This window comes from Vicugna pacos, chromosome 5 (assembly GCF_048564905.1).
Source record: "Vicugna pacos chromosome 5, VicPac4, whole genome shotgun sequence".
Taxonomy (NCBI): Eukaryota; Metazoa; Chordata; class Mammalia; order Artiodactyla; family Camelidae; genus Vicugna; species Vicugna pacos.
Window position 1 is genome coordinate 20537800 of NC_132991.1, and position 14748 is coordinate 20552547.

The 14748-nt window shown below is 31.8% G+C and overlaps 1 protein-coding gene across 1 annotated transcript in view; it reads right to left on the reverse strand.

Moving 5' to 3' along the window:
- Positions 1-14748, reverse strand: part of LOC140696538 (low-density lipoprotein receptor-related protein 1B-like) — a 298018-nt gene that overhangs the window by 151756 nt on the left and 131514 nt on the right. Inside the window, exon 14 of the mRNA XM_072962066.1 lies at positions 14427-14672. Within this exon, the coding sequence (XP_072818167.1) occupies positions 14427-14672 (246 nt within the window). The remainder of the gene's footprint in view (positions 1-14426; positions 14673-14748) is intronic.

The window sequence follows — 14748 nt, forward strand, 5'->3', positions numbered from 1 at the left end:
AAAGAGCAGGGTGGGAGTAACAGCCTGATCTCAGGGACTTCTCTAAGCCCCTGGCCCCATAAAGACCCAAGAGGAGGGTCTGAATGAAGAATCAAACAGTCATGGAATATGATAAGTGAATAAAACCAGGTTTGAAGGCTACATACTATATGATTCCATTTCTATGACATTCTGGAAAAGGCAAAACAATAGAGATAGAAAACAGATCAGTGGATGCCAGTGGCAAGAAACTGGGGGAGCCTGACTACTAAAGAGGGTGGGGAATTTTAGTTATGGTTGTACTGCTCTAGATTTTGTTTGTGGTGTTTATGTGAGTATATGTGTTACCAAAACTTTCAGAACTGCCCACTAAAAAGAGTGAATTTTACCTTTTAAAAACTAGTTTTAAATTTCACCTTATCAAAAAAGGAAAAAAAAACTGAATAAAAATTATCGAAAAATAAAAACAAGCCATTAATGTCATTTATGACTGTCTGCTAACGAAAAATTTCTGCTTAAAATAGTAGCAAATAGAATCTAACAACTTAAAAAGGAAAAAAAAATAAGTATGTCCAAGTGGGGCTTAATTTGCAAATATAAAAATAGCTTAATATTAAGAAATCTACTAATATCACTTATAAAGTTGATAAGTCAAAAAGAAAATCAATTAACTTCATAATTACAAAAATAAAATACAATGTAGTTTTAAATCCATTCTGGATAATTCTCCTAGAAATTAGAACAAATGGCTGTTTCTTCAAAACTATCTACTGTTTTTACATATATAAATATATATGTGTATAACCTAATCATAACCTAAAATTTAGCATCTTGTTTAAAGAGGAATCTCTGAAACCAGTCTCTCTTAAGTGAGGCAAAAGATCAGGATTTCCACTATTTTTTCATCTTGTTCTGAAAATTCTAATTGACATAGACAAGTGAGAACAATAAGTAAAAAGTGGAATGGAGGAGCTAAAATTATCATTATTTATGAGTTAAGAAATTGTATAGTTGGAAAATCTATGAAAACCAAGTGACAAAACTATGACAGATGAGAAAAAGAATTCAGTAATATGGTTGGAGACAAAATTTTAGACAAAAATCACTAGCTTCTTAAAAATAACAGCCACTGACAAGACAAAATGATAAAAAAAAAGGGTATTAGCAACAATGAAAAGCAACAGGAAAAAAGATAAGGAACTTGGGAATAAAACTATAAGAAATAAAGAGTATATGAAGACATTTAATGACTTCAAAAAGGAAAGGTATATAGTGTAATTAGATAGAAACAATCAAACAATGCTCCAAAGATTTTGCTTTTACCTAAATTAATTTATAAATTTACTATAATCCAACAAAATTATAAATACTATTCTTTAAGGTAATACAAGATAATTCTGAAGATTATGTTAAAAAATTGGGGATCAACAGGAAAATTCTAGGGGAAATATACAGTAGTGATTAAGTCAGAAGATATTAAAATATACTGTTACTTAAATAAAAATACTTTGGTACCAATCCATAACTGACTATATGGCTGAAAAATACAATAGTTTTAGGGCACCAGGAAAAAAATTAAACTGGAAAATTTCCTGACTTAAGATAAAAAATACTTTCTAGATGGCTTAAAATTTTTGATATAATAAATGAAACTACGAAAATCTTAGAAGAAACATAGAATTATTTTTAGTATGCTAGAATGAGGAAAGTCTTTCTGAATCTGACACAAATCACAGAAGACCTAAAGAAAATAATAGTACTTAATGTACATTAAAGAAATTATAGAAGAAAAATAATGTAAAAATATCAAAAGACAAATGGCAAACTGGGTGAAATATCTACAATAAAGTACTAAATTATTTAATACACATGACCTCCTATAAACTGACAGGGAAAACAACTCAAATGAAAAAAAAAGGTTATTAAAAAGATTCATATCAAGGAAAATATAAACAACTTTGAAATTTTAAAAAGTGTTTGATTGCTCTCTTAAAATGCTAAATGGATTTTTAAATTATGAAAATATTTGATAAGACACTGTCTTGATTAAATTGTAGACTAAAGGCACTCTGATACATTGATAATGGAAGTATTGCTTCCATGGACAGCCACTGGGTAACATCTATCATAAGTTTAAATATACATCTATACCCCTTGATCAAATCTGTAAAGATTGAGTTGTACATATGAAAATTTGCCAATGAGGATGGAAATCCTTTGCAATATTATTTGTAGTAGCAGAAGATTAAACAATAAATGTTCATCAATAGATGGCTGAATAATGTATGATACAGTCATACAGTGTAATATTAGGAAGCCATGTAAACAAATGTGGTTAATACACAAGTGCTGATATGGATTAATTTCCAGTATTTCATAAGTTGAAAACAGCAAGATGTAAACTATGTGCATACTATGCTACCATTTAAGTTAAAAAATAAAATATTTTTCTAAACCTATATGAAGGTAAATCACAGAATACATATTGAAAGATTAATGAGGAGCACTCCCTCAGAGTGATCTGAGAGGCTGCCATCCTGGCTCAAGTCCTCCCGCCAAATAAAACATAACTTTTAACTTTAAAAAAAAAAAAAAAAAGATTAATGAGGGAATGCTATTACTTCTGACCGGGGAACTGGTGACTGGGTTTATGAATGGGAAAAAACTAATTTTTACTTTATTCTGCATAGGTTTAATTTTTTAACATTTGCATACATTTTCCTATTAAAATTAATTATTTTATGAATAAAAATTTAAAGCTGCAATAGAAGGAATTATCATATCCAGCTTCTAAAAAAAATACTCAAAAATAAAACAAGAATTGTTTGGGTATGACATATGTGTTGAACAAGGTAATTCAGCATGACAAATACAGTAAAACAGGGTTTCCCTTCAGGAGAACTTATATTTAAGAGATCATTTACTGCTTTTATTTTCATGCTTTGAGAAAGTATGTTCTCTTGAACCAAAAATTACTGACTTGTCTATTATAACTGAATAGAAAGGAATTTTACAACAGAAGACCTGGATTCTACATTTACCTCTGCTACAAATAAAAGGACATCACAAGAACCACATGGTTATGCTTGTCAGCATAAATCATTTTGGTGATGCATTTGGTCTAAAATTTTATTTGTGAAGAGTTATAAATTATTTCTTGATTTATTAATACAGAAATATTAATATTAGCTAAAATAGACTTCAAAGCAAACAGCTTTCATAGAAATAAAAAGATACACTTTTATAAGATAATATGAACAACAGATGAAATGTAACTCTTAAAATGTATGTCTAATAATAAAAGCCAAAGTACATATAAAGCAAATTTGATATAATTAAATGGATAAATTTATAAATTCATAATCATACTGTTATTTTTAATCACAATCCATTCAAACTGATAGAAAAATTTATAACAAATATGATTAGAACAACAAAACTCAGCCCACAAGGAAATATATAGAAATTGGTGCCATGAAAATAAAAAACATACTCTCCCTAAGCACACATGAAACATTTAACAAAATGGTCACAGTCTAATTCAAAAAGTAACTTTCAAGAGATAGCATAGAATCAATCTAATAATGAACACGTGCTCTGAGCACAATGGAATTAAATTAAAAATCAATAATAAAGACTGATAAGCTTCTCATATGCTTTAAAACTAAAAATAATTACTAAACAATTGCTTGACTAACAGGACCTCAAATACGGAATTCAGAAATAGAGAAAGATGTTATGACATCAAAAGGGTAGATTAAAAAGCATGAGCAATTAGAAATTAATGAGACAGAGAATAGTTCCTAAATGGTGGAGTGAGGACGTCTAAAAATCCTCTCCTCCATAAAAACAACAAAAATACTAGAAAAATGGTCAAAACCATCTTTCTCTAAACTCTAGAAATTAACCAAATTCTAGTAACAACCCAATGAGAACTTATTCAAGAAAAAAGTGATGAATATCAGTAAGAACAGCAAACTTTGTTGCATTTAACATGGACCAATCCTATCTTCCTTTCCCCAGCTTTGTGGCAGCCTTGGAAACAAACAGCCCAGAAATCACCAGAGGGAGAATATGGGTTTAGAGTTTCCCCCTAAAGTCAAATTTCCAGCAGACTGTTCAATGGGAAAAGAAGAGTCTTTAAGAAATTTGTGCTGGGGGACTGGATTTCTACACGTAAAGGAATGAAGATGGACCCTAACATCATATACAAAAATTAACTCAAAATGTATCATAATAGACCTGAATGTAAGAGCTAAAACTTTACAACTATAAAAGAATACATAAGAGTACATCTTAAGACCTTAGATTAGTCAATGGTTTCTTAGCTATGACAATAAAGCACAAACAACAATAGAAAAAATTTTATGAACTCCATGAAAAAAATTTATTTTTGTGCATCAAATGACAACATCAAGAAAGTGAAAAGAAAACCTACAAAATGTAACAAAATATTTCCAAAACATGTATCTGATTAGGGACATGCATCTAGGATATGTAAAGAAGAATTACGACTCAATTCTAAAAAGGTAAATAACCCAGTTTAAAAATGGGCAAAAGTATTGAAAAGGCATTCTACCCAGGAAGATACACAAATGACCAACAGGCACTTTAAAAGATGCTCAACATTATTAGCTATTAGGGAGATAAAAATCAAACACAATGAGATATCACTTTATACTCTCTAGGATGACTATAATAAAAAAGACATACAATGAAAACTGATGGGAAGACTGTGTAGAAATTGAAGCCCTCATACATTGCTGGTGGGATTTTAAAAAGATATAGCCACTTTGGAAAACAACTTGGCAGTTGCACAAAATGCTAAATATTGAGTTACTATATGACCCAGCAATCCCACTTGTAGTTTTCACCCAAGACAAATGAAATGTGTGTCCACACAAAAACTTGTACATGAACAGTCACCCCAGAATTAGTCATAATAAGCAAAAAATGGAAACAATCTAAATGCCCATCAGCTGATAAATGGATAAACAAAATGTGGTATATCAATACAACGATACATTATTCATCAATAAAGAGAAATAAAGTACTGATTATGCTAAAACATGGATGAACCTTGAAAACATTATGACAAGTGAAAGGGGTCACTCACAAGAGACTATATACTCTATGACTCCATTTTTATGAAATGTCCAGAATAGACAAAACTGCAGAGACAGAAGACAAATTAGTGGTTGCCAGGACCTGGGGCAGGGGTTGATGAGGACTGATTTTTAACTCCTGTGGGGTTTGCTGAGGGGGTGATTAAAATATTCTAGTATTAGTTACTGGTAATGGTTGTGTTACTCTGTAAATATGCTATAAACCACTGAATTGTGTAACACAATCTATCTGTTACAAGAAAAAAGAAGTATGATTAAGTGGGAAAATTTATAAAAAGTAAAAAACTGTACAGATGCTATTTTTAGTTCACTGTTAACTAAACATATAATGTTGACCTCATTAAGTTTAGTCTGTATAACTATACTCAGCTCTGAAAAACTTTCCATCTCTGTAAGGAAAGACTATCCAGCATTCTGAAAATTCAATGTTTTTCTTCTCTGTGTATTTGTAGTAGTTGAATAGAGTAGAGAATTCATCCATTAAAAATTAATAAAATATTTAAACTCAAGACTTCAGAAAATATAAATCAGAATTAACTCAAAGAAATTAGAAATAAATATAACCACAGAAATTGACAGAACAGAGAAAAACAGATTATCAAAAAGAACCCAAAATCATGTGTTTGAAAGACTAATAAAATATAGATTGAACCTATGGTAGGACCAATACATATACATGCAGATATACATAAACATATGCATATATATACACACACACACACACAATATATGGACAAGTGAACAACAGAAGGAATGAGAGTGAAAGCACTGAAAACTATGAATATGTAAAACAAAAAAAGAGTGAAATACATATTTTAATAAGATATTTAAAAATAGACAAAATAGGCTCCTTTATAGAGAAATAATTTACCAAAATTGACTTAAAAAGAAAAGAAAAACTGAACAGATCACTGTTAACACTGTAGTAAATTTATGCCCTGTAACCAAATGTTAGGAAAAAAAAAAAAGGAAAAAGACAAGACTCAAGAGTGATTTAGAGAAGTGATTCTCAAAGGTATGTGCATAGACTAGTGCAGCCTATAAACTGTTATTAGTCCATAAGGAGATAATTACAGAAATTGAGGGTATTTTCAAAATTTTATGCCAATTAAAATAGCAAGACCATACCCATTTTATTAGGCAACTGTTTAGAGGTCTGAAATTACTGTCATAGCAAACATTTATAGAGTACTTCTTACATAGTAGATTTATCCTTAAATTTTTTATAAATTCTAATTTATGCAATCTTCCCAAAGTTCTCTGAAATAGGTGATATTATCATCCTCACTGTTACACAGGCTAAATGAGAGAAGTTATGTAACTTATGTGCCAGAGTTACACAGCTAGTAAGTGGAGGAGCATAGATTTGATCCATTATTCTGTCTAGTGTCAACAATGATTTGGACAATCAGGAACTCTCATAAGGTACTGATGGTTGTGTATATTTGTACAACCATTTTGGAGATATATTTGGCAATCAAAAGGGTGAATATATGCAACTGAAGATGCACATACACTTGAATGTGTGTCTGTTTGTGCACACTTCCACAAGTAGACATCACAGGAGCATTCACTACCACATAGTTTGATGTAGCAAGACACTAGAAACAACTTCAATGACTGTAAATTGAGAGTTTTGACAAAAACTCTATAATCTTTTTTACACCCTAGAATGCTATAAAGCAATTAAGAGTAATAAACATACCTACATAAAATATTATAGATAAATCTCAATACTTGTAAGTAAAAAAATCCAACTATATCCAGGTGGGTACATAATGTTTATGACTCTGTACATTTAAAAACATAAGCATTATATTATATGTTGTTAAAGAACACAAACTATGGTAGAATAGAAGCACCAATTTTGCAAAATAGTTACCTCTTGGGATGGAGGAATGAATTTACAGAGGGGTTCAAAGTTACCTAATGTTTCATTACTTTTAAAAAATAATTTGTATCTTGAATAACAAATTTTCAATATTTTAGAAATATTGGATGTGAATACATTATTCTCCACTGGCTTCCAATATGTTTGAAAAATTTTATTGATAAAATGAACAGAGATTAAAAACATTCCTTGTTTTCTCTGAACAATGGCCACTACACTATTTTGTTACAACTGCTCAAAGGTTTTTCAAGTTATTGTATTTACTAGAGTCATGTAACATTGAGAATATAGTTGTTTACTAAGTATTTACTTGATTATGCTTGACTATAATAAATCAGTTTACCGAAATTAAAAAATGTAAGTACTCAAATTCTTTCATATTTGAACTGTGAATCTTAACAACTTCTCCATGTGTCTCTACTTTCAAGATTTCTTTTGGTTTATTTCAGAATAACCAAACCTCTTTTCTCCAGGAGGAAACAATAAAAGCTGGAATGAATATCCAATATGTCATTTCATATACTAGTGGGAAATTATAAAGTCTGGTTTTTAAAATTCCAGGTCTCACAACTGTGTTTTCTTAAAATGAAACAAACAAAATCCTGTATAAAACATTTAAAGATAAAACACAATGAAGAATTTTCTGGTGTTTCAGTTTTGATGTAGATATATTAACCTCTTTTGAGGCAAACTGAATATCAACAAAAATGTGAAGTAGTCATCCTTTTTACAGTCTTCCAACAATTTTTCTAGTATATTAGCTCCTGTCTCATAAATGACTGAATTTAACAGCTCAGACCAGCACATAACACTCTTAGTATAGAAATCGCTTGAAATTTTTCTACTTTAGCATATTATGAAATGACATATATACCAAAAAGGTTATAATTTGTATTTTTTACAGTAATGAATTTCATGTTTATAAATGTAGCACACCGCAAGTAGCTTTTATAAACATTCAAAAGACTGTAGTCTTCTGTCTATAATTCTCTTTTCTTTGCTTTTCTTTTAGTCCCACTACAGGTTTGCATAATGACTTTTACAGGAGACAGTATGAAAGCAGTAGATGACTTTTCTGAGAAAAAGAACCCCTCTATGGTCCTCTCAGGGCAAATTGCAAGCATAACTCTACAACTAGCAAGTCTATATAAATAGCTCCTGATTTTTTATTGTACATATAATATCATCAAACAGAAAGTAATATTATAGTTACAATGTTTTCTCTCCTGCTATTTCAGAATTTTTACTGCCTTTTCTGTTCTCATATTTAAGAATTTATTTGGATTTCTGTTCCCATCTTCATATACATTTCTTTTACACATTAGGAACTTATGAAATGGTAAATGGTCTATCATTTCTCTGGCTCAATATATATAGTATTATTCCTTTCCTCCATTCCTTCAGCCATAGCTATGTTGGGAACAAATGATAGTCAAATTTGACTAAAACGTGATATACATAAAGTCAGAGGACATAGAATCTATAGGATGAAGGGTAGAGTAGGCTTTTAATATTATTCAAACCTATGGATTTATAAGATTATGTCACTTATCATCCATCAACTTTCCTTGAGACCCAATTTTTTGTTTATCTCTTAATTGCATACCTGAAAATTTCTAAGTATTTATTCCCAATAGCTCTGTTTATAATTCAGGTGTTTTTTTTTAACTCACCTATTCTTTCAAGTAATAAGTGGTAAGAATCTGCATTTGGTGTGTGTGTGTGAGAGAGAGAGAGAGCGAGAGCAAGAGAGGAAGGGAGGGAGGGGGGGAGAGAGAGAGAGAGAAAGAAAGTGAAGAATGAGAGAGATCATTGTGATAAGGGATTGAGCAAAAATGTCTGCATTTCTAGGACACAGGCCAGGGCCTTTTCTAGATTGCATTTAACATATATTTGTGATTACTTAAGTAAATGAATGACTAATTATAAGAATCAATGAACAAATAGCCCAGAAGACATTGAATATGGAGGAGATAAAAAAAGATTTCTGGAGGAAGAAAAGTAAGAACAGAAATGAAGCAAAGAAAGGTGTGAATGAAGGAGAAAGAGGAATTGTTTAACAAAGGTCAATGTGACTGAATTAATAGACGGATGACTGAATGGAGAAGATACTCGAAATGTTTAAAGCTTGGAACATGGTACACCAGACACTGACACAACATTGTAAACTGACTATAACTCAATAAAAAAAATAAAGTTTGGAACATGTGGTTAATCTCTACAAATTAATAAGGGAAGGCAACAGTCTTAACAGGAATGTAAAAGGCTAATGAGCATATAGAGAGATACTCAAACTCATAAATAAGAAGAAAAATACAAACTAAAGCAATGAAATAGCACTTTGCCCTTATCTATTGTGTAGGAGGGAACTGATAATTTTGAGAACTGGCAGGGATGTGGAGACTGCAGAAATGTACTTTTGGTGCAGATGCAGACTGTTCAACCACTCTGAAGCGCAACTGGTTCTACTTGCTCGTAGCAAGTATAAGCACATCCCACAAGTCAGTCATTTTAGCCCCCCAACTTTTTTCATGCAGATTTATAGTATAGGTAAATGTATGTCTAAGGCAGCAGTATTTGTGTAAAGATTGAGGGCAACTTGAGTGCACCTCTACGGGAGATAAATAAAAACAAGTGAGTACATGTCATGTGATACTACACAGTGGTTCGAAGCAACCTGTCAGTGGTACACAAAGCACAGATTGTAAAAACAGAGTCAAAACTTATTAGTGTTTCAAGCAGTAAAGGAAACTTTTACATTTAACAAGTATTTGGTACAAAATTTTTATGTTTCAAAAGAAGTATAAAATAATAATAACAATAATCATCATCCTTCTCTCAGCTTTTAAAAAAAGTTTAGGTGTGAGAGAGAAGCTCATAAAACATTGACTCTTCAAAGGCATCATGGGGATCTGAGGGCACACAGCACATAGAGATATCCCACGCCTTTGTTAACAGCTTGCAAAAGCTCTTGTTTTGGAGTCAGGAGGAGTGTAGTTCACAACTTGTCCTCTAACATCTCTTTGCCACAAGGTTCTGGGCAAAGGAAGCAGTCTTCTGGGTCTCATTTTCCATAGGGATAAAATCAGAATATTGATAATGTCATATTGATTCCTTATGAATTATAAATAAGTAACCTTTCACATTGCAGATGCTTGATAAACGGTAGCTGCCAATAATATTATAATTAACTTTAATAAATGATTCATAGAGGAGGGCGTTGTGAATAGAGTACTGGATTCAAATCTCCTGAGAGAACGTGGAAAATATTATCACACTGAAAGTTCACAGGTGATAAAAAGCAGACTACAAGAAGGAGAGGGTCAAATGAAGCGATACATGGTATTTACACATTCTTGGCTATTATGCATTTTCTACCATTACTGATGACAAAACCAGTAATAACGTGAGTGGAGTGGAAACCCACAGTGGAGAATAAGACACATCAGATTGGAGAGATTCAATGAGCAAAAATGAAGAAAGCCCTGGAGGGCAGGCTGAAGGATTTGAGGTTCTTTCCATAAATAAGAGCTACTTTAAAATCAGTATGGAGACTGATACGTAAAAGTCTCACTTTATTAAGATAAAGGAATGGATGGCCAGGTTATAAATCCCCCACAGCTTCATTCCTGTGATCTCTTCTCTTTTATCTCCCATTGTTCCCCAAGGTAGCCCATCTGCTTATCATCACTGTATCCTATGAGCCCTTTCCGTTAATTCTCATCTTCCAGATCTGCATTTCCTTCTCCCTTTTCAATAAAAACACTATATTCCTTCAAGTTTTTGAGATTTTTACTCCTTACAAACTGTAGAAAAAAGAGGATGACAAAAAATAAACCAGGGAGGAGACTGCCACCGTCATTACAACATGTGTAACTCATGGCCTGTGCTGTGGTACAGATGCTTTTTCTTGTAGAATTAAAGTTTGGGTGCAATCAAAAAAATTTTTAATAAATAAAAAAATAAAGTAGATGAAGCTCCCAAAAATCAACTATAATCCAATAAAGATATAAACTAAATATGAAGTAAAGTAAATGTTTATAAAGTAAAGCTCCAAAAAAATTATTAGAAAAAGTTTGAGTGATGAACACAGTGTACTCATAGATGATCATTATGTGTATGTATTTTCTTGTCTATATCCATGAACTCTTTCTTAAAGATAAATTATTAAAATAAATATAATTTAAAAATCTGAAAAGATGAGTGATTAAGAACAAAGAAACACATTGGTGGGTATATCGAACCTAATTCAGACTAAGAAAATAAAAGACGGACGCTACAATGTACTTTCCAATGTTGCTAGAAATACACTGCAAATTTGTCAAGCAAGCCACCTACCAAACAGCAAAGAAATCAGAGATAGAAAAGAAACGCAGTCAGCAGAAGTATTCTAGGTGCTAATAAGTAAAAAGAAAATACTTAGGACAAAGGTGATTAATAAATTATGTATTAAAGAGGGAAGATGTAAGGAATTAATAAAGCAAAAGTATCCAAGTACTCAAGAGAAGTGAGACTTGCAGGCATATTAAAAAAAAAGATCATAAAAATAGCATTATGAACATCATTATCATTGACTAATAAAATGTTAAGAGAGAACTTAGAGAAAATAGAGTGACTTCAGCAATTCAGTCAAAGACAGATTGTAAAGAATTTAAGAAGGAACAAGAAGGGAGAAAAAAGAAAATATAAGTACAGAGGAAAACTCAAGAGAAAAAAATGAGCAAGTCATGCTTCTAATCTGAGGCATAAGAGCGCTATTATTCTTTATTTTTTAAATGTCAAGAAGAGTAAGTACAGATATTGCATTCAAGAGAGAGAACACATTTTAAAAAGAAGGACTCAGCTTAAGAATGATACAAAAAGGATCAGAGGAAGAGCAAGAGAAAGAAATTTCACTTTTAAAGTCTAATAGTTAATAGTCCAATACTTTTACTGAACTATGAATCTGTTATAGGTTTTTCCAAAGAAGTGATATGGAGAAAACACAGAATAAGTCCTTTTTATATATAAAAATTATTTAAATCAAAAATAATTTTCAATAGCTAACAAAATCTGTATTACCTGAGACAACATAAATGCTGACAATGGTATTTGGTAGACTGTATGTTGGGGAAGGCACACATTATCAGAAGGTTGAAGTCTCCATGTTAGAAAAACTCTATATTAATTTTAAAAGGTAAAATATACTTTTGCTTCTCTCTTAAATTGTAAAAAGAACCAGGTCTAGCAATCTTAACAGTGAGAAATGATGTGGTACTGTTAGTTCCTTTCCAAGCTGAGAGTTAGACAGGTCAATTGCATTAGGGGAATTATCTATGTACCTGGTAACTTACACTCAAATGTTGAATTACTCTAATATTCAACATGAGCTGTTATTGATTTCATAGAGTATCAAAACACTGTAAGTCCATCATCTTGTCATCTGTATCTAAAAGACAGATAGGAAGCCCATTCTCTTGAAAAACATGATTACAAATATATCGAAGGTTAAAGTTTAAGCTATCATTTCCCTACTTTAAATATGTATATAAATGAAATGGCTATTTTTATACAACAAATTGCTATTTTTTTAACCTCTTTTGCCAAATACTTTGTGCAAAAATTTTAGAGGCCAAAGAGTCAAATAAATTTTTGCTAAACTTATGCCTCTAGGACTCAAATTTTAACAGGTAGGATAAAACAACCACAAAGCAACATTTGAAATAATAAAATAATTTAATATTCTCTGAAAAATATCATGTTTTTAATTATATATTATTTTACTGGATATTATGTGAAACACAAGAGAAGAATTTATAACTTGATTTCTGAATTTAAGATGCTTATTATTTCATTGGAGAGATAAGAAGTAAAGGAAAAAGGTAAGTATAAAAAAATGTGATCACATATTTTCTTGGACAAATTCTAGATGCAGAAAGGAGAAATAAGTGGAGAGCAAGAATATTTGGAAGATTCCATTAAAGAAGAAAGATTTGAGCTAACAGGTTTTAAAGAATCACAAGAATTTTTAGAGACAAAGAGGGAAAGTACAATCTAAGTAGAAGAGACAAAATTTAAAAAGTTTATGACGCATGGGTTGTTAGGAGTCTGATGAAAGCTGTATACTCTTAATTAGAAAGTTTCTAAAAAGTACAAATAAAGTAAGAGAAAAGTAAAAAAAACCCCACAAAATTTACACAAAGGAATCAAATATACTGAAATGCAATTATTGAAATTCAATAAAAATCACTTTTTGATGTAGTAATGTATGTGCTTTTTTTTTCTTTACTAATGCATTCAATAACAAGACTGAACAGTGGGGCTAGTGACTCCCATTACTAAAGTAGTCGTAGTTTTCAAAGCTTTAATGTAAGTGCTATTTTGAGAAATTGGCAAAACTTTGACAAGATATGAGTATGTTTATCACTTCTACCCGAGACACAGTCATAGTTGCTGCTAATAACTGGTCTATGGCAAATATTCACAATCGAAAGACATGTTAACTTTCAGTGAGAGGTTAAAGAAAATAAAGGTATAAAATTTTCCTTGACAAAGTTCCTGGACGCTTCCAGTTCTATCCATGGACATCCAAGTGTCCCAGGACTCAGGCTAAGAATCTGGAGAAGACAATGGGAAGCCATCAATCATTAAGCACCTAGTGGGTGTGGGGCACAGTAACAAGTGCTCCATGTTATTCTTGTAACATGTTGTCATAATGGGCATTAATATTTAAAAGATGAGAAAACTGAGGCTCAAGAAGTTTTAGGTCACCTGCCTGGGGTTTCATACATAAGGAATGCCAGCTATGGGAGTCGAGTTCAAATGTCAAATTCCATGGCCTTTGTTTGCTTTTCCTACTGTGGAATATGACCTAGAGAGTCAGCAGAATGTTTTAAATGGACAATTAGCAGATAAACAGCCAAGAGCAAGGAGTTGTTTTCAAGAGTAATAGAAACACAACTGGAAGTGTGGGACCCGGCCAGACTTTGGAGGGTTCTAAAAAGCATTTGAAGAAAAATAAAGGTAAATGCTTTGGAACATACAAAAATAAGCCTCTAGGGAGAATGATGATGAAAACATTTTTTTAAGGAAAAAATAATCTGATGGATTGCTATGATAGGGATTACTGTAATATTTTCTGTCCAGAAGATTTTTGAGTAGGTCTCGTCTGACACATTAAACTAAATTTCTTAAATTAGTTAATGCGTGAGGTCCTGGGTTCAATCTCCAGTACCTCTATTAAAATAAATAAATAAACAAACCAAATTACCACCCCCCCAAGAAAGAACAACAACAACAAACAATAAAATTAGCTGAATCCATTATTAATTTTCTGAGGTATTTTTGGATTTTTTTCCCTCAATATCCATTCTTAAACAAAGCAGGATACACACACACACACAACACACCGCCTGCTGTTCTTAAATATAGCAAAACACACATTTACTTACCAACACTTGTGCAACTTTCACCGTCCACATCCAACTTCCACCCTTCATAACACGAGCACTTGACTGTGTGCTTGTGCTGCTCACACACCTGACTGCACTTTAGATGCCTGCTGCAGTAATCTACGATTTCACACGTCTTGTTGTCTCTGTTGAGTTGAAGACCTTCAGGGCAGGAGCAGACAATTCCTCTTCCAGGAACAACAGAACAGTGGTTGCTACAGCCTCCGTTGTTCAGTGAACATTCATCTATAAAAGGAGAGGAACAGATTATAGCGCATTACCAATTGCTTTACTCAATTATATACTTATCATTGAACTCAAT